At 39.3% G+C, this 20492-nt stretch overlaps 2 protein-coding genes across 3 annotated transcripts; both read right to left on the bottom strand.

Annotated features, from left to right (window-relative positions):
• Positions 1 to 128: 128 nt before the first annotated feature.
• LOC120574866 (medium-chain acyl-CoA ligase ACSF2, mitochondrial-like) lies at positions 129 to 10819 on the bottom strand. 2 transcript variants are annotated; one of them, XM_039825348.1, is made up of 16 exons: positions 10504 to 10819; positions 4648 to 4843; positions 4025 to 4153; positions 3667 to 3720; positions 2907 to 3025; positions 2602 to 2767; positions 2408 to 2503; positions 2169 to 2320; positions 1993 to 2084; positions 1703 to 1779; positions 1507 to 1614; positions 1276 to 1427; positions 999 to 1140; positions 535 to 645; positions 383 to 451; positions 129 to 267 (listed from the first exon to the last, which is right to left on the bottom strand). In XM_039825348.1, exons 1-16 carry the CDS (start codon positions 10611 to 10613, stop codon positions 217 to 219), a joined length of 1824 nt encoding a protein of 607 aa, XP_039681282.1. In that variant the 5' UTR covers positions 10614 to 10819; the 3' UTR covers positions 129 to 216. The 2 variants fall into 2 exon arrangements, with proteins under 2 accessions (XP_039681282.1, XP_039681283.1); XM_039825349.1 differs by lacking the exon at positions 4648 to 4843.
• Positions 10820 to 12253: 1434 nt separating this feature from the next.
• On the bottom strand, positions 12254 to 19412 carry LOC120573906 (medium-chain acyl-CoA ligase ACSF2, mitochondrial-like). Its single transcript, XM_039823820.1, has 17 exons — positions 18689 to 19412; positions 17083 to 18278; positions 16442 to 16637; positions 16131 to 16267; positions 15763 to 15808; positions 14948 to 15066; positions 14643 to 14808; positions 14449 to 14544; positions 14210 to 14361; positions 14034 to 14125; positions 13855 to 13931; positions 13642 to 13749; positions 13411 to 13562; positions 13134 to 13275; positions 12784 to 12894; positions 12628 to 12696; positions 12254 to 12513 (listed from the first exon to the last, which is right to left on the bottom strand). The coding sequence occupies exons 2-17, from the start codon at positions 17187 to 17189 to the stop codon at positions 12463 to 12465; spliced, it is 1821 nt and encodes a 606-aa protein (XP_039679754.1). The 5' UTR covers positions 17190 to 18278; positions 18689 to 19412; the 3' UTR covers positions 12254 to 12462.
• Positions 19413 to 20492: the final 1080 nt, after the last annotated feature.

Genomic DNA, 20492 nt, shown 5'->3' on the forward strand with positions numbered 1-20492 from the left:
CAAGCTCAAAGATGATATAAGCGCACTGTACTTTTATATTAACATTAAAACAAAGTAATGAGTAGGGAAGTAAAAGTAGAACAATTTTAAGTATTGACAATCAAGCAGCAGTTATATTCCCACTTCAGCTCTCGGTCAAAGCATTAATTCTGCACCGCTCAGTTTCTGACTTTCCCAGCTGATGCACTCAAACGCAGTCCGTCAGGGTTCACAAAACTAAAGACCTAATATCTTCTCCATTTCCTCCTTTAATATGTTCTTCTTGATCTAGAAAAGCAGAAACAGCAGCTATTTCAGTTTTGTTATATAATTAAAACGTAAAATCATCGCGGTGATCTTGATAGTTCAGCGATGTTGGTGTGTGATAGCAGAAGTATCGTACCTTTCCAGAGACTGTCAGAGGGTAGCTGTCGACAAAGATCACATAGTGTGGGATCTTGAAGTGAGATATCTGGGGGGGGGGGCACAAACTGTACAGCTATACTCTGATTTAAGATTAAGTTGAGCAATTTTATTTATCACATCACCTCTCACCTGGCCTTTGCAGAATGCTCTTATCTCCTCTGCAGTGGAGGTCTGGCCCTCCCTCAGCCTGATGCAGGCACACACCTGCTCGCCCAGCCTCTCATCCTTCACTCCAACCACCTGGGAAACACAGAGAAATAGAACAACCAAAATGTAGATTTAACACCTCGGTTCACTGTGCTGCTCTGTGCTTGCTTGTTTGTGCTTGCTCCAATTGTGTGCCATATATTTGTATTTTTTTGTCTTACCCCCCTTATACATGCAATGTAATTTATTTTATTTACATTTTTTAACAATTGTATTTTAGGATACCAATTGACAACTGGCCGGGCACCGCAGCTGGAAATTAGCGGTAGAGGCTAAACCTGCTGCTTTTTCTGTACAGTTAATTAAAGGGGACTGCCCACTACATTATAAACTAATAAACTAAACTAAATGTATCTGACAGCAGCTGCCCTCCAGTAAAGTCTCACCTGTACCTCCTGGACTTTAGGATGTGTATAGAGAAATTGCTCTATCTCAGCAGGGTAGATGTTCTCCCCTCCTCGGATGATCATGTCCTTTATGCGTCCTTCAATGCGGCAGTATCCCAAACTGTTCAGACTGGCCGTGTCACTGTGTAGAAGATGAAACACACAACATGTAACATGTATACAATGTTTCCCAAGTGAGCATCAATCCCTGTCCAGTTACATAATATATTCTCTTTTAGACAAAGAGTAGGTGTACATTATACATATAGCATCTTACCCAGTCCTGTACCAGCGGTCTTGGGAGATAACCTCTCTGGTTTTCTCAGGATCGTCCCAGTATCCGTGCATCACACAGCTGCCTCTGATCATCAGCTCTCCTGAGGCCCCCAGAGGGACAATCTCCCCAGTAGTAGGGTCCACCACTTTAGCCTATTGTAAAGACACACGGGCATTAGGAACAGTGTGGTTATCACAATATAAAAGGTTTACTGCAAAACATAAGGCCTACCTCAGTGTGGCTCATGATACATCCAACAGTATTTATCTTCAGCTCTTCATTGTCTTGTGGGAATCCCAGAAATGTGATGGGGCTGTTCTCAGTGGATCCATAAGCGATCTGTTAAACCAGCATGTACACATGTTCTTACATGCTGGAGAAGCTATAATCGTAAAAGTCAATACAGGGCCTGTAATCAATCACTCACCATTAGCTCTTTCATGTTCATGTCTGTTATCATTTTTCTCACAATCTCAGGAGGGCACGGTGAACCTGCCATGATGCCTAAAACACAGCAGAACATAAACAATAATGCCTCAAATGCTTGCTAAACATCACACCAAGTTCAATACAACATATTAATCATGTTCATTCAGCATTGGGATATTTGCAATTGTAATACAAGAATTAATGCTCTGCGAATTGAGTTTATAACCACGCCCCTGTTTTTTAACTGTAAATACCAATACAAAATTGATCATAAAAAAAAGATCTTACCAGCTTCAATTGATGATAAATCATACTTGTGTAAATCCTGTTGGCTAAGCATGTCAGTGAACATTGTAGGAGTGCCATAGATGAAATTGCACCTTGAATGAAAAAAACAAGAATCAATTGAGGTGCATAATACTGTATATTTGAAAATCTTTTGGGTGATGAGCAGGGTGCCATACTTTTCACTCTGAATGGCCTCCAGGTTGGCTCGGCTGTTGTAGCCAGAGGAAGGGAAGACCAGTGTGATACCATGCAATGCCATACTCATCCCTCCCAACACAGAGCCAAAGCAGTGGTACATGGGAACGGGCATACACACTCGCACCTGAGGCTGATGGGAATGTGGAAAATGAGATTATTTTCATTTAACTGTCATTATTTCATTTCACTTCAAATCAAGAGACAAATATGTACTTACTCTCCGTCCAAAACCTATTCGGAGACCAATAAAGTAAGCATTGTTTACAATATTGTGGTGGGAAAGACTGGCTCCCTTTGGACTTCCTGTCGTCCCCTGGAACAAATACACAAGCAACATGACTTCATCTGGATCATTGTTAAATCATAATGTTAGTCCAACTTATACAATACACATGTGACAGTGAAGGTTACTGATGTGAACTGAATGTTGATGGGCTCATCGAAGGACAGTTTGCTCTGCAGATCCATCATCAGCTCTTTGTGGTGCTGACTCTCCCCTGCTTGCATCACATCCTCTACGTGGAGCATCCCTGGCTGTCTGCTATCTGTCACTATCACCATACGCAAGTCTGGCAACCTGGCAGACCCAAGAGAGGCTGTTTAAATCACATCCACATAACCATAAATTATAGATTGTGAAGGATTTATGCTCTTTTACTCCCATAATGACAATAGAGGAAGAACATATATTAAATCTGACATTGGCTCTGTCAAACCTGGAGCTTTTGATCATGCCTACTGGCGTCCTGTCGAGCTCTGGGCAGAGCTCCCTCAGCATCTCACAGAAGTTTTGGGTTTTAAAGCGTGTAGGGCAGACCACAGCTTTACACTGGACCTGCATATGACAAATCAGTTCTGTTGAATTTATGTTCTTACTTTACATAGTAGTGTGTAGAGATTATTTTTACTATGAAAATAGTAAATTGTCAGCTGATATGCCAGTCATGCCTGTCCAGTGGTGAAAGACGTACTCAGATTGTTTACTTAGGTAGATATAGCAATATCATAGTCATACTGTATGGCCCATTTCAGAACAATGTATATTATATAAGTGAATTACAATTCTTGATGCATTATTATGCACATTACTGCAATGCTGCAGCTGGTAAAGGAGGGGCTTATTTCTTATAATGCTTATATATACTTATACTTTTTAATTTCAACAAGGGAACAATAAAGTCTTATCTTTATAAATAGTAACACATCATAATATATTTGTTGATTTATTTTGTATTATTCATCTAAATCTGCAAACTAACTGGAAACTAAAGGTATGAATTCTGAACTGTAGTGGGGTAGAAGTGTATTATAATTAGCAGAAAATGGAAATACTCAAGAAAAGTAAATGTGTAGCTCAAAATTGTACTGCTGGTTGTGAGGACAGCAGGGATACCTCATTTTTGTTCTTTTATACACCAGGTTCAGAAACCACCACTAGCAGTTATGTAGGCTAATGACTAAGAAAACTTGTCATACCTTTTTTAGAGTAAACTCCACTTCCTTCACCTGATAGGCCGTGTTCAATGACACCTGCACGGATGACAGTTTAAAGTCAATTGTATACAGCAATACAGTTCCTCACCATAATGTTTTCAAATGGCTTTACAGTACATACCATATCTTACAAATTACATATTCTGAACTACATGGCTGAATACCATATTACATCATGGACAGGAAAGGTACGACTACAGAACAGCTCACCGGGGCCACTGAAAGGGTTCAATGTCTTTTTGACAGCAGCATGTATTGTAACACAGAGCAGACTGTCCGTCTTAACACAATGCTACACAGTAAATGAAGGGTTAAAGGTATAAACCACTCCCAAACTGACCAGTATAATTCCTGCTTTGGCTGAAGCAAACTGGAAAAGGATCCACTCATACATGTTGGGTCCCCAAACTCCCAGCCTGTCGCCTCGCTTCAGGCCCAAAGCAAGCAGACCTGCAGCTGCCTTGTCAACCTGCACCCATGAATGTCACAAAAAATAGTAGATAATTCTTTACCACCAGTAGTATGAATTCTGGATCGTTACGACATACCTTTCTTGATCGATTATTGTGATTTCTGAGAATCTTGGTGATAATTTCTTCCAAAGAGGAGAACCAATTCATATTTTTACATTACATTTGGGGATATGAATGCTTTATGATATGGTGCTGCTTCACTTAGAGTCATTGACAAAAACAGTTTTTAGGAGGCCCATTTTGTGTCCCAGGACTACCACATGTGACTTCATCATGTGTCAAAATGTCAAATAACTATTCTATTAACCTTAAAAGTTAACACTGAAAGAAAAAGTACAAACCAGGTAGATTTAGCAGTGATTTGACAAGTCCATCTCACTAATTAGCTCCAAGAAATTTGTCTCATTATTGAAAAATGCCTCATTGGTATACCATGAATAGTGTTTAAGAGGTTTGATACATGCATGAAGGCACAAAGTCTGAGACACACATCTTGCTGAAACTGCACAAAGGTTTTCCGGATGCCGTCCTGCAGGAAGACCACAGCTTCACGGTCAGGCCAGCGCTGGACTATGGAGTCCAGACTCTGACCTACAGTCAGGGGGAGCAGAGACATGGAGGAGGTGCCATGGACATAGCTGCTGGTCAGTGAGGGTTTGCGAGGAGGACTGTCTACATGGAGGGACCTGCCATTCAAAGATTTAGGAAAAATATAGTCAAATATAGTACATATAGACTACTAATTACTACGGTGGCCGGGAAGTGCAATGCAACATTACAAAGAATGAAACACTTTTACATTTTGGAAAACAAATTTACATTTTGGAAAACAAAATAACATTTTAGAAAACAAATTTACATTTTGGAAAACAAAATAACATTTTAGAAAACAAATTTACATTTTAGAAAACAAATTTACATTTTGGAAAACAAATTTACATTTTGGAAAACAAAATAACATTTTAGAAAACAAATTTACATTTTGGAAAACAAAATAACATTTTAGAAAACAAATTTACATTTTGGAAAACAAAATAACATTTTTGAAAACAAATTTATTACAACATTTTAGAAAACAAATTTACATTTTGGAAAACAAAATAACATTTTAGAAAACAAATTTACATTTTCGAAAACAAATTAACAAGATGCAAAACACTTTTACCAGTCCCGAAACAAATTTACAAATGACACAGATTCTTCACGGAAAGGGAATGTTACCACATACCGGAAGTGATGAGGTTTTGTATACATGTCGCCTTGACTACGGCAGTTATGGATCGAATGCGTCAATAGAGCCGCCATCTTGGAACAGGGGATGCACTGCCTTATATACTGTCTATGGGCCGTCCTTAATGCATCAGCGTCAATGTAGGCAAAGGTCTAACGGAAATAAAATCACTATAAATCGTCAAAATCTCATGCGATGTTCTAGTTTTTTAAACAAAAAGACAAAGAGACTAATTAATGTGTTAATACAAAGAATATTTATTATAATCAGTTCACAGATAGGAGTACAAACGGAGTACTTCACCCTTCTGAACTAAGACGTGTTCTGCTTCAAAGTGAAGTTTAAACAGACTGAAATGTCCAGGCTCACTCCCCCCACTAATGATTCATTTATTTCTGCATGTATTTATTTATTTAACGAGACTTTAAGTCGTGTTTCGTCGTCCACAGTCCGAGTCCCGCCCGAGACCCCCCTTTAGGAAACCTGTGATTTAAACTTCAGCAGGCTGTGACAGTCCGCTCCGTTCAGTCCTGGATCTGATTCTCCCGGGCTTCCCTTCCCTCCAGCGGGCCCAGCAATACGGCCTGGGTCTCCAGCTGCGTGGTGTCGGTTTTGGCTCCCAGGAATGGGCAGTGAGCTCCAGGTCCTGCAGCTGCAGACGGACTCAGCTGCCCCCCTGCTGTAGCTTCGATCCGGCCGCGGCTGTCGATACGTTCCCTGTTTTTCCAATGTTTCCGTCAGGTCCGCGTCATATAAAAACTCCAAACACCGACCACACGTAAAGTCACCATAAACTTCATTCACGCCATATACTCACTCACAACAACACAAATTGACTGCGCTCACCAACAACACCTCATCACTTCCGGTATGTGGTACATTCCCTTTCCGTGAAGAATCTGTCATTTGTAAATTTGTTTCGGGACTGGTAAAAGTGTTTTGCATCTTGTTAATTTGTTTTCGAAAATGTAAATTTGTTTTCTAAAATGTTATTTTGTTTTCCAAAATGTAAATTTGTTTTCTAAAATGTAAATTTGTTTTCGAAAATGTTATTTTGTTTTCCAAAATGTAAATTTGTTTTCTAAAATGTTATTTTGTTTTCCAAAATGTAAATTTGTTTTCTAAAATGTTATTTTGTTTTCCAAAATGTAAATTTGTTTTCCAAAATGTAAATTTGTTTTCTAAAAATGTAAATTTGTTTTCTAAAATTTTTTTTTTTTTCCAAAATGTAAATTTGTTTTCTAAAATGTTATTTTGTTTTCCAAAATGTAAATTTGTTTTCCAAAATGTAAATTTGTTTTCCAAAATGTAAATTTGTCTCGAGCTTTGTAAAAGTGTTTCATTCTTTGTAATGTTGCATTGCACTTCCCGGCCACCGTAAATTACTGTAGATTTTGAATAAAATGATAATATACTATTCCTCTATATTACAGAATACATAAGGCTGTTTAAAGAGTGAACCTTGGATAAACCGATTAAATAACAGATTCAAATTTAAACCATGCCAAGGTAGAAAATCAGTCTCAGTCTTCATGGCCAAAAAAAATCAAAGTACAAGTGGACTAATGCAAGCAAAAACAACTTTTGAGAAGCCATTGTTTCACTGCACTGATAATGACCCTTAAGGGTGCAATCAGTGCAACATGTAATACTGACAGCTAGCGTTTAAGATAGTTACTGCAGTCCAAATTCAAAATACTGGAGAGAGTCGTGTCCCCCGGCCCCTCCTCCCCAGACTCGAAGTTCATGGAGGTTGCCAGGTTGAAAACGCAGCATCCAACAACGTTGCTAGAGCTAGTCTCACATAGCCAGACATTACTCTACAGCGTAGCAGAGTAGCTAAGGTTAGATGCTGGATATGTTGACAGTCATAAAAGCCTGTGCTCACACGGACAGACACACTTTCTCGGCTTAAAATTACTGCAACAACCGCTGAAAGACCACTATCTCACGCTCCTCTCTACTCGACTGACAGAAACACTTTCTTGGCTTAAAATTACTCAGCATTGGTCGGCTGTGGCTGCTGAACAGGCTACTCGGTTGTTTTGCCAAAGTTAAATTGCATGTTTCCATTATGAGGAAGTCATACTTGCGATTTCTGTCATAAGTCTGTCAAGGTGGTTGTAAACAGCTGTGGCCCGCTTACCTGGTCCTCCGGTAACTTTAGCAGTTATGTTGTGTTAGCATGGCATAGTTAGCCAGGACCAGTCGGGATCACTTTACTGGCTGTTTCTCAACTGTTTTTGCGAGTAACCAACTTGAGTACTCTATAATTCAATGTGAGTAACGTTACACAAATGTTGAAATGACTGAAAATGCCTGTCCCTCGTAGCTGTGACAAACCTGAATCTTAATGCTTACCTGTTCAGGATAGGGTTTTGACTTTTGCCCAAAAATTATATTCAAAGTTTGTTTGTTTATTAATATTAATATTCGAATATATTCGAATATTTATTAATAATATTTTGACCATTAAATGCCTTCAGTAAGACTTATATTGGTATCAAACTTTGTGTATGTTCTGTCCACCAGAGGGCAGTGTATCTAGGCAGGCAATAATGTTTTCAGAAGAAAAACATGCTGCCACAACTGTTTTTTTAATTAAAAGTCAGACCCTGGATTAAACACAAACAGTATGCTTTCGACAGGAAGTTCGGAGCTTTCACCGTAGCCTACGTAAGTGGTCTGATGTTTATACTTTTGCGCTGGTGTGTGCGTCGAGCCGGCGGTGTGTGTGTGTGGAGTGTGTGTAATAGAGTGAGAGAGTGACGGTGATTAGCGGTAGCTTCAGAGCGAGTAGCGACTCTAGAGTCATAGTGAGAGGAACAAAGCATGTTCTTTCTGACCACGGTGAGACATCTGTAGCAGGAAAAGTTAACCCTCTCCTTGATTTAATGTTATTTATGGTTTATGGAGAAGGAGAACCAGGAAATGAGTCGGGGGGAATGCAACGCAACAATGCCACGGCCGAGCGAGAGTTACATTTGTGAAAAAGCCTCAGAATCTGAATTGAAAACAACGTTTGCAAGCAAACACATTTACAAAAAACAATGCTCATAAAAGGCTCGAATATTAAGAGCTGCCTAAAATTTGTTTGAATATCAATATATTTTTAAATATTCAAATTGTATTTGAATAACGAAGTTCGGAAAATTAGCCAACTCTGTGTCCTTATGGGCTCTAAGCTGTCTCAAATACATCTCCGGGTTTTGTTACGTCTCTGGTCATGCAACTGTTTAGAAACACTGAGGTTTTCTAGGTTGGGTCGAATTCGTTTCGTAGGTTCGTTTGTTTGACAGGGCTGTACTTTGGCTGTAGCGCGATGGGTTTGCGCCCGGATGTCAAAATGGGCAGTTGATACCAACACACAGGGTGAAACACAAATTTCAAAGAAGAAAATACTGGCATTAGCATTGTTGTCAGAAAATCTAGTATTTCAACTTAGCATGTTGACATATTGTGGTCATTTTTGGATTTAATACAGTAAATATATTACGTATATTGCACCTTTAAACCTAGCAAAACATCATATGGGAAAACCACAGTGCATATTATTCAGTAATAATATCAGTAATATGAGTTTCCATGGCCACTAATAATAGTTCATTGTCTCTATGGAAAAATACTTCAAAGGCCTTGGTTCTGGAAGATCTTAACGTCACACAGCTGAAGAGAGAAATGCATGCTAATTAATGGCAATACTGAAATGCAGGCACTAAACTGGACGCTGACTGTTAGAAGTAAATTTTTCCGCTTCTTTTTTTTTTTTTTATAAATCATTGGCCAAAAAACTAAATAGATATTTTAATATTTCACGGCGGCATGGTAACTCAGTAGTTGGCACTGCTGCCTCACAGCCATAGACTGTTTAATTTTACAGTCAATGCTCACAGCTAGTAGGCACTGCAGAGTTCAATCCCCGGTCTGGGCAGGGCGCCTATATTTTTTTTGCAGGGTGGTAGGGGAAGACTCATGAATATTCATTAGGGAACTCATACCTGAATGACTAGTACTCGTTGCCTGCTCTGGTTGGGTTGGTTAGGTTTAGGCAAGAGGAGTGGGATTGGTTATGGTTAGGGTAAATGTCAGTGCGAGCCAATCAGGGATGAGTTCCCTAATGAATATTCATGAGTCTTCCCCTACCACCCTGCCAAATAAAAAATCGCAGGCAGGGCAGGGCCTTTCTGTGCATGTTCTCTTGTGGGATTCCGGCAGTGTAGACGCTGCTAAGCGTATTACTGCCCTCCACAGGTCAATTTGAGAACTAGATTCTTACATACAGTCCTGTATAATTTAGGAATTGATTACAGTTTTTGCTGATAACTTACACACTGAAATCAAAAGTATTACACAGTTATTCCTTGCAGTTACTTCCTTGCAATTCCAAAGCAGTGTCTGTCAAATTATCACACCTATGAGCCAATCTGTGAAACACAGCCATCAGGTACGCAAACACATCATTGCTCAGTAACTGCCTTGGATATCAGGTGATGTTTCCCACTGTGTCCAAACAAAGATTAAACTGAAAATGTCCAGTCAGTTTAACAAACAATACCTTTCTTTCTGTCCCATACTTTTTACATTCTAGGAAAACATGCTTCACTGTCTCAAGACTCCCATATACAGTGTACCAACCTCAGTTTACACAGAGTTTAACAGAGTCAAGGACAGAGATGTATAGAAACATATTTTCCTAACTTCAGGTTACAGAAAATTTGTGTCTACCCCTGACTTCCCCAATGATACATGGATATATACTTCTCTTCTTAAACTCTTCTTTGCTATGAGATCCACCTGCTCATTCCATTACTCCAGCGTGCCCAGGCACTCAGAGTGCATGTTCTCCCCGTGTTTGCGTGGGTTTCCTTCAGTGGCTCCATTTTCCTCCCACCATAAAGACATGCATGCTAGGTAGGACTACAGTTGAAAACTGACGGCTGGCTAAAACTGGCACATTTATAGAAATTTAAATAAATATAAAATATGTAGCCTATTATAATACATTTTATAGTAATATAAATAAAGCCACTGTTTTCTATATTTACAGTGAAGAATAGATTTTTGAGTGACGCCATGTTGCCATTTGACCACTGAACATAAAGATCACAAACTTACCGACCCCACCGGAGCAAACTTGTGTTGCATAATTTCCAAGCCTTGCTGTGTTTAAGTCCATCCACAGATCTGAGACTGTGAGCACAGGAAGACCGAAGCAGTGCTGACATTGGTCTTGAATATCGCGCAATCTCTTTCAACTGTTAGAAGATACTGGGTCTTAACAACAAATTAGTTGGTTCTATACCTGCCTATGTTTACATAAGTCGGATTCCATTCATTATCCTGCTGCATACAGTTAGTGGTGTGAACATCAAAAGATTTTTAATGCCTGCATTCAAAAAACTAGAGCTGCACAAACATGAGGCATCAGGAAGTAATGAACACTTGCGTTGTAATGATTAACTTATATTAGCTTGACCTGGGGCCCATTTCAGGATGGAGGTGTGACAAACTCTTTTTTTTTTCACTAAACCTGCTTTCTGAAACGGACCCCTGGTTACATTGTTTTTGAAGAAGTATTTAAACTTTTAAGCAAAACACAAAAAAAGCATTTGTTCCAAATCTACAAGATATACTGTAGGTGGTATAATGGAAATACCCTATAATTCTTCAATTCATTTTTTATATAGGCCTAATGCATACACAGAAATGTTGTTGTTTATTTTCTAGGGCTGGGCAATGATTAAAAGTTTTAATCGAGATAAATCGCATGATTTCCCTGATTAATCGTGATTAAGCGCATTGTTATACGCAAAATCCAATAATGAATTCAAAAGTAGTGTATAGTGCAATTTTATTTTAAATGTTCTGCCATATGAACGAAAGTGCCATAACATTTGTTCTGACTTATCAGCATTTTGTTTATACATTAGCAGTTAAATAAAATATTGTAAACAATGTAATCAAAGCAAATACAAAATTAAAGCTTATTGCCACTGCCAGGGCATTCATTTTATCCTGTTTGTTATATATAAAATAAAACTGCCCACAAAATCCTAAGCCACAATCATAACATTAAAACAGGCAATTTCTGAGATAACAGCAGAAACATTTTTTTTTCTTTTATCAGGGAGAAGCATAACCAGTCTATGTTCAGTACCAAATGTCCCTGTTAGAGCGAGGTGAAGCACAAACGTTTCAGCGTAATGTCTCTCCTCTGTTTTCATTACAGTCAGAGCATGTGAATGCAGGACCCACTGTTCATCAATATAATGCACTGTAAGTCCGAGGTAATCATGGTTACCCAGTGATGTCCAGTAGTCCCCAGTTAGACTAACTCGTTGTAAAATTGTCGCTTTTGCGGTCCTCTCCTTTTTCTACAACTTGTGTATTCTTCTTGTGATGGTGCGTCTTGAGGGAATCTCATACCTGTGTATTGCATTTAGTTGATATTTCAGACTGGAAGTACTCCGGTGATAAGAAAATTCAACTTTGCAGTGGTTACAAATAACTTTGGTTCTGTCGACTGGGCCATCTGGAAGAACTTTAAAATAAAAATGGCCATGCAAAAGTTCTATACTTCTCCATGTTTGTTGGTTTGTTTATCTGCCAATTATTTTCTTTTCCGGTTCCTGTAAGCGCAGCAGCAGTCAGCACAGACTTTTACAATAATAAAAGAAATAATAAAAAATGGCGTTAATGCGCGATAAAATAATTGTCGGCGTTAATTAATTAATGAGTTAACGCGATAATAACACGTTAACTTGCCCAGCCCTAATATTTTCTTAAAAGTACTTTGTAATCCTGCTTGAATATTAGTTGTAAGTCTGTTTTATAATGTCATTTTGTTTTATCAACTTTAATAAGTCAAAAATGATTTCAATGATTTTAATAAAAACATCATAATAAGATTTGCAAATATTCACATAATGAACAAAATGTTAGTTTGAATGACTGCAGCTTTACATGATGGAGCTTTCAGTGCCACCTACAGGCCATGGGTTACTTTTACCTGTCAATTAAAAGGGAAAAGAACACCACTTATTAATAGAATTACCAGTTTTCACTCAGAATAAATTAGAGGCCTAATATCGTCTCCATTTCCTCCTTTAATACGTTCTTCTTGATCTACAAAAACAGAAACAGCACCCATTTTAGTTTTGTTATATAATTAAACTGTAAATCATCACGGGGATCTTGATAGTTCAGTGATGTTGGTGTGTGAGAGCAGAAGTATCGTACCTTTCCAGAGACTGTCAGAGGGTAGCTGTCGACAAAGATCACATAGTGTGGGATCTTGAAGTGAGAAATCTAGGGGGGGGGGGGACACACAAACTGTAAAGCTGTGCTCTGATTTTAAGTAAGTTGAGCAGTTTTATTTATCACATCACCTCTCACCTGGCCTTTGCAGAATGCTCTTATCTCCTCTGCAGTGGAGGTCTGGCCCTCCCTCAGCCTGATGCAGGCACACACCTGCTCGCCCAGCCTCTCATCCTTCACTCCAACCACCTGGGAAACACAGAGAAATAGAACAACTAAATGTAAGTTTAAAAAACTCAGCTGACTAAAATATATGTTCTCAAAAATGCGTTTTATTTTTTTAAATTTTTTTTTAATAATGTCTACAATTGTCCCGACATTCAGAGAGACAAAAAGTTGGCCTATGGCTTCTAGGTGTATCTTTGCTTATGACTGCTTGCAGACAATGTATCTGACATCAGCTGCCCTCCATTGGTTCTGAGTCTCACCAGCACCTCCTGGACTTTAGGATGTGTATAGAGAAATTGCTCTATCTCAGCAGGGTAGATGTTCTCCCCTCCTCGGATGATCATGTCCTTTATGCGTCCTTCAATGCGGCAGTATCCCAAACTGTTCAGACTGGCCGTGTCACTGTGTAGAAGATGAAACACACAACATGTAACATGTATACATTGTTTCCCAAGTGAGCATCAATCCCTGTCCAGTTATATAATATATTCTCTTTTAGACAAAGAGTAGGTGTACATTATACATATAGCATCTTACCCAGTCCTGTACCAGCGGTCTTGGGAGATAACCTCTCTGGTTTTCTCAGGATCGTCCCAGTATCCGTGCATCACACAGCTGCCTCTGATCATCAGCTCTCCTGAGGCCCCCAGAGGGACAATCTCCCCAGTAGTAGGGTCCACCACTTTAGCCTATAGTAAAGACACACGGGCATTAGGAACAGTGTGGTTATCACGATATAAAAGGTTTTCTGCAAAACATAAGGCATACCTCAGTGTGGCTCATGATACATCCAACAGTATTTATCTTCAGCTCTTCATTGTCTTGTGGGAATCCCAGAAATGTGACAGGGCTGTTCTCAGTGGATCCATAAGCGATCTGTTAAACCAGCATGTACACATGTTCTTACATGCTGGAGAAGCTATAATCATAAACGTTTTATAAGGCATAATTTGAAGATTTATAGAACATTTAACCGCTGACCATTATCTCTTTCATGTTCATGTCTGTTTTCAGTTTTCTCACAATCTCAGGAGGGCACGGTGAACCCCCCATGACACCTGAAACACAGCAGCACATAAACAAGGATGCCTCAAATGCTTGCTAAACATCACACCAAGGTAAATACATATTAATTATGTTTCAGTCTTTAAATCTTTTACCAGCTTCAATTGATGATAAATCATACTTGTGTAAATCCTGTTGGCTAAGCATGTCAGTGAACATTGTGGGAGTGCCATAGATGAAATTGCACCTTGAATGAAAAAAACAAGAATCAATTGAGGTGCATAATACTGTATATTTGAAAGTCTTTTGGGTGATGAGCAGGGTGCCATACTTTTCACTCTGAATGGCCTCCAGGTTGGCTCGGCTGTTGTAGCCAGAGGAAGGGAAGACCAGTGTGATACCATGCAATGCCATACTCATCCCTCCCAACACAGAGCCAAAGCAGTGGTACATGGGAACGGGCATACACACTCGCACCTGAGGCTGAGGGGAATGTGGAAAATGAGATTATTTTCATTTAACTGTCATTGTTTCATTTCACTTCAAATCAAGAGACAAATATGTACTTACTCTCCGTCCAAAACCTATTCGGAGACCAATAAAGTAAGCATTGTTTACAATATTGTGGTGAGAAAGACTGGCTCCCTTTGGACTTCCTGTCGTCCCCTGGAACAAATACACAAGCAACATGACTTCATCTGGATCATTGTTAAATCATAATGTTAGTCCAACTTATACAATACACATGTGACAGTGAAGGTTACTGATGTGAACTGAATGTTGATGGGCTCATCGAAGGACAGTTTGCTCTGCAGATCCATCATCAGCTCTTTGTGGTGCTGACTCTCCCCTGCTTGCATCACATCCTCTACGTGGAGCATCCCTGGCTGTCTGCTATCTGTCACTATCACCATACGCAAGTCTGGCAACCTGGCAGACCCAAGAGAGGCTGTTTAAATCACATCCACATAACCATAAATTATAGATTGTGAAGGATTTATGCTCTTTTACTCCCATAATGACAATAGAGGAAGAACATATATTAAATCTGACATTGGCTCTGTCAAACCTGGAGCTTTTGATCATGCCTACTGGTGTCCTGTCGAGCTCTGGGCAGAGCTCCCTCAGCATCTCACAGAAGTTTTGGGTTTTAAAGTGGGCAGGGCAGACCACAGCTTTACACTGGACCTGCATATGACAAATCAGTTCTGTTGAATTTATGTTCCTACTTTACAGAGTCGTGTGTGTAGTGATTTTGTATGCTGCCTGCGGTCTAGGTGAGTGTGTGGAAAGACTATGGCTGCATCCCAAGTCCTTAAATTGTACTTTGTCACTGCATTATTTTTAATAGATATTTATTTATGTTTATTGTTTTGGACTTATGTCTTGGCTTCAATGTTTTTTTTATTTATAGTTTAAGGAAGACTGTTGACTGTTTTTAAAATTTTTATCCAAGTTTAAAAAAATAAACATTGTAGGCTTTTTTACGTAATCGTCTGTGGTCACCTCATTTTAAACGTCACTGGTTTATAACTGCTCTGCTCCCGTTGAAAAAAAACCTGAGTTTTAATGTTTTCTCACAAGAGGTCCTAGGCCTCAAGACAAAAAATCCTAGGTGGTTTGTCTGCCCACACTTTTAAACAGAATTTTAGAACCCCTCCCCCGTTTACATTTTGGCGTTGTCAGCCCCATTTTCTTAACATTAGAATCTTAAGAAAATGGAAATACATTTTTAAAAAGTTCCAAATTGTACTGCAGGTCGTGTGAGAACAGAAATGATACCTAATTTCCCCTTGTTATTTTATGCACCAGGTTCAGACACCACCACAAGTATTGTAAGTTATGTAATGTAAGTAGGCTAATGCCTAACCAAACCTGTCGTACCTTTTTTAGAGTAAACTCCACTTCCGTCACTTGATAGGCCGGGGTTCAATGACACCTGCACATATATTAAGTTTAAACAAGTGTATTTATACAGTTCCTCACCACTTTGTTTTAAACGGCTTTACAGCACATGCCATATCTTACACATGATGTACTGTGTACTAGCATAATACCATATTAAATCATGGAAATTAATGGTACAACTACAGAATGGTACAACTACAGAATAGCTCACCAGGGCCCCTAAAAAGGTTCAATGTCCTACTCAATGACACTTGACAGCAGCGTGTTATGTAACACAGAGCAGACTGTACGTCTGAACACAATGCTCCACAGTAAATGAAGGTTTAAAGGTATAAACCACTCCCAAACTGACCAGTATAATTCCAGCTTTGGCTGAAGCAAACTGGAAAAGTATCCACTCATACATGTTGGGTCCCCAAACTCCCAGCCTGTCGCCTCGCTTCAGGCCCAAAGCAAGCAGACCTGCAGCCGCCTTGTCAACCTGCACCCATGGATATCACAAAAATAGAGTACAAACAAGTTTCATTTAGCAGTTATTTGACAAGTTCATCTTACTGATTGTCTCAGTGTTTGTATTGAAATAGGTGAGTCATTGGTAAAACATGAATAGTGTTTTAGTGTTGATACATTTGGGAAGGCACAAAATCTGACACACATCTTGTTGAAACTGCACAAAGGTTTTCCGGATGCCGTCCTGCAGGAAGACCACAGCTTCACGGTCAGGCCAGCGCTGGACTATGGAGTCCAGACTCTGACCTACAGTCAGGGGGAGCAGAGACATGGAGGAGGTGCCATGGACATAGCTGCTGGTCAGTGAGGGTTTGCGAGGAGGACTGTCCACATGGAGGGACCTGCCATTCAAAGATTTAGGAAAAAGACAGGAGTCAAATATAGTACATATAGACTATGATTTGAGGATCATCATTTACTGCAGATTTTGAAGAAAATGATAATATACCATTCCTCTACAGTATATCACAGAATGCACGAGGCTGTTAAACAGTGAACCTTGGATAAGCCGAACAAAATAAGAGATTAAAACATTGAATTGATCTGTGGCCCTTTGCTGCATGTCATCCCCTTTCAGGCTCCCCACTTAACCTGTCTATCTGTAATATACAATAAATAAAAAACAAACATAAACCATACCAAGAAAACCCACAGACTCATCTCTGTCTTCATAGCCAAGAAAACTCATAGCAAAAGCATTAGGTTAGTCATGGTTATTCCTTAAATGCATGCATTGTCTCTATGGAAAACCATCTTTCTTTTACAGGTTGCCATTTCACCACTTACCGACACCACTGGAGCAAACTTGTGCTGCATAGTTTCCAAACCTTGCTGTGTTTGAGTCCATCCCGAGATCCAAAAATTTGAGCCCAAGATCTTAGCAGTGCTGACATTTGTCTTAAGTATGGCACAATCTGGGTTCAACTGGATCTAAGTGTCTTCTATCTATAAAAGGAAGGAATATCTGCCCCTCCCAATGGCAATCAGTCAGTCAGTCAGTCAGTCTGTCTGACCCATAGACTGTAGATCTAATCTGCAAGCAGAAAAGATAAATGTGTCACAGTGCCACACACAAGAGCCACAGCAAAGCCTCTGTGCAGCAGCAGGGGCGGGATTGGCTGCAGCATGTTTACCTGGTGTAAAGCATGTCTTCGCCCGTGTACGCAGCGGGCAGTGAGGTGGTAACAAAATTAAGTGTTGCAGTATATGCTCGTGTGTCTTAGGCTAAGAATTGATTCTATTATATGAACTACTTGCCAACAAACAAAATTCAGGGTGAAATAATATGTTATATAACAATGATTTGTAGACAATTCATTTTTATGCAAGGGTTGCTGTTAGGTGATGCCCTGTCAGTAGTGAGGGAGGCAGGCTGACAAAAGTAATAAACTCAAAAAGCAATGCACAAAAACAATTTTCTGGCTAAAGTCTCACCTTGAACTCATCGTGAATGCAGCCTGATTCATTGTTGCCTTCCTCAATAAGGTTTTGAAAATGTACAGTAAGTGTATTTATTTATAACCATTTGTATAACTGACCACGATTCTTGCAAACTACACATTTTTACAACCACAAATCCTCTGCCTATGTGTTACATTTCTAAGGTCTTCAGAGGAGAAAGATAAAGATAAAACGGTATCTAATCATGCACATGGTGATGGTTGTGTTCATCAGGGCCACCCACCTGTATAGCATAACAGGAGGCAGACCCCTGCTCCTCTTCTTGGTTTTCCTTCTCTGGATCATTGTGTCCTTTCTCTCGAGGCAGGAGTTAGGAAATACTGATGTCATGAGTGAGTGCAAAACTCTATTTTCACATTTTGTGTATCTATTTAATTTGTATTTATATTTCATTTTTGTGCCTAGTCAGATTTAAAGTCTAAATTATTGTCAGAATCAACTTTTTTTTTTAAATGAATTTTTTATAGAAGAAAAACTAGGCTAGAGACATGTCCTCAGTCTTTTCAGTGGTAGATGTAGCCCTGGAGAGAGGGACAATTGAGGGATACAATTTAAAATAGTTGACCCAGCAGAATGATCATAGACTATACAATAGAATGATACACATGTGCCCATTTGGATATAGCTAGTCAAATGTTTATGTAGTTCTGATCAGTGCATTCTGGATGTGACTTTCCAAATAAAACTATAATAGTCAGAAACATTTGCTAAGACGTCATACAATTTGAGATTTTACTTTATTTTCTAATAGTAGTATCGGCATTAATACTACCTTTTAAATATCATTAAGGTCCCACGCTCTGTAAATAATTCTCCACTTAGCGTCAAGGCAGAAATAATACACTACATTTACATTTTCTGTCAAACTTTCAAAATAAAACAATGAGGATGAGTGGTAATGAATTGAGTGCTATTGTTGACTGGTCGTTACCTTATATGGTCGTTTACAGTTGACAAATCCGTGGTTGAGGTTTTCTTTTCAATAAAAAGTATTTGAGTGTAATTAGCTATATCACGAATTTGAGACCGTCACTAACAGTTTGTTTTATATATGACATTAGCTAACTGTTAAATGGGGGGAAGAGCAAGATGGCGGAGTGAGCAGACGTAAAAGTCGCAGGTTCCGACAGAAAAAGTGATTTTGACATCTAAAACAGTTAATTTTGATCAACAATCACCTCTCAAGCCATTGTAAGGTAGACAACACTCTTAAAAGACTATTGTGAGACACTTTTTTTGAAAGGACGCACAAAATAATACACTCGGGATAAAATGGCTAATACTCAGGACCAAGCTAGCTTCAATGAACATGACTACAGCCTGGACGGGATACGTGAGGCATGTTTTGACGAATATGTTGAAGAAGAGATGCAGATGACAAAAACTCTGAGCGACCACACTCCGTTACAGAGTCCCAATCCAAAGAAATTGAAGAGGAGAGATACATCCAAAGCAGTAGCTAAGCATGGAAAGCATATACGATGCTATTCACTCTCTGTCACAAAGATTCGAAGAAAGACTGGATGCGTTCGAAAAAAAGTTTGAAAACTTCGAACAGCGCATCCAGAATAACGAAAAAGAGGTGACAGAAAATAAAAGTGAAATAATTCAACTCAAAGCGCAAGTGGATTGGCTGACAAAAGATAACAAGGAGCTGAAGGAAAGATGCCGGTATCGAGCGATACGCGAAGACGAAAAGCATGGCATCTCAAATTGATCGGGCTACCGGAGAAGGAAAACGAGGATACAAGAGATGGTGTCGGTATTCTCACAAAAGGGATTCCGATGTCAGTGGAAAAATTACGAGACAAGGTTGATACCGTCCATCGTCTGGGAAAGAAAGATGATCCCGCCTTCAACATGAGACCCGCGAGCCCGATCATCGCACAGTTTGGCGTACTGCGACGGACGAGGGACGAGATCTGTAGGAGGTCGAGGGAGGCCAGAGTCTGCAAGGAGATGCATGTTCAATTCAGACAGGACTGGTCAAAAGAAGATCGTGAAGCCCGGGCAAAGCTGTATCCAACGGTACAGGAGGCCAGACGTAACGGGAAGAAAGCTTACTTGAAGGAAGGGTATGCTATTATAGACGGAAAAAGAGTGGAGGCACCTTTCACAGGTTAAGTATAGTGTCATCACGTTGATTCAGATTGTTTGATTAAGGGGACTGTTACTGTTAATGTCAAAGTTGAAATTTATGACAGATTGTTCATTCCTGCCTTAAATCCTATTTTTTAAGCGCATTTAAGAGCGTGTATTTTGCTTCATTCATATGTCTATTGTTTTTAGTTCTCTAAATGTTCGAGGTTTAAAGAATAACATTAAGCGTAAGGCCATTTTTTTATTTTGTAAGGAACTCAAAGCCAACCTTATTTTGTTACAAGAGACACATTCTAACAAGGACGACGAAAAATTCTGGAAGCAACAATGGGGAGACAATATTTTGTATTCACATGGAACCTCTCATTCTGCAGGAGTGATGATTTTATTTTCTGGGTTTATAGGGAAAATTATTGATTATAAAAGTGATGAAGCAGGTCACTGGCTAATGGTTGTGGTGGAAGTATTTGATTTTAAAATGATTCTGATTAATGTATATGGGTACAACAACAGGTCTCTCAATAGAAATATGATGTTAAAGTTAACTCAAGCTATCAGGGAATGGAGTGCAACTTATGGCACGGATAGCATAATATAGAGGTGATTTTAACATAGCACCTAATTCCTGGCTTGAC

Source organism: Perca fluviatilis, chromosome 15 (genome assembly GCF_010015445.1).
Source record: "Perca fluviatilis chromosome 15, GENO_Pfluv_1.0, whole genome shotgun sequence".
NCBI classification, from domain to species: Eukaryota; Metazoa; Chordata; class Actinopteri; order Perciformes; family Percidae; genus Perca; species Perca fluviatilis.

Excerpts from the sequence above, each read along its gene's own strand:
- LOC120574866 (XM_039825348.1), bottom strand. The coding sequence starts at position 10,613 with ATGTCAGCACTGCTTCGGTCTTCCTGTGCTCACAGTCTCAGATCTGTG. Across the intron at positions 2,504-2,601 it reads TCAACATTCAGTTCACATCA|GGGACGACAGGAAGTCCAAA; the intron begins GTAACCTTCACT and ends TATTTGTTCCAG. Across the intron at positions 1,615-1,702 it reads TGAACATGAAAGAGCTAATG|ATCGCTTATGGATCCACTGA; the intron begins GTGAGTGATTGA and ends CTGGTTTAACAG.
- LOC120573906 (XM_039823820.1), bottom strand. The coding sequence starts at position 17,189 with ATGTCAGCACTGCTAAGATCTTGGGCTCAAATTTTTGGATCTCGGGAT. Across the intron at positions 13,932-14,033 it reads TTTATCATCAATTGAAGCTG|GTGTCATGGGGGGTTCACCG; the intron begins GTAAAAGATTTA and ends GCTGTGTTTCAG. Across the intron at positions 12,514-12,627 it reads CTCTGACAGTCTCTGGAAAG|ATCAAGAAGAACGTATTAAA; the intron begins GTACGATACTTC and ends CTGTTTTTGTAG.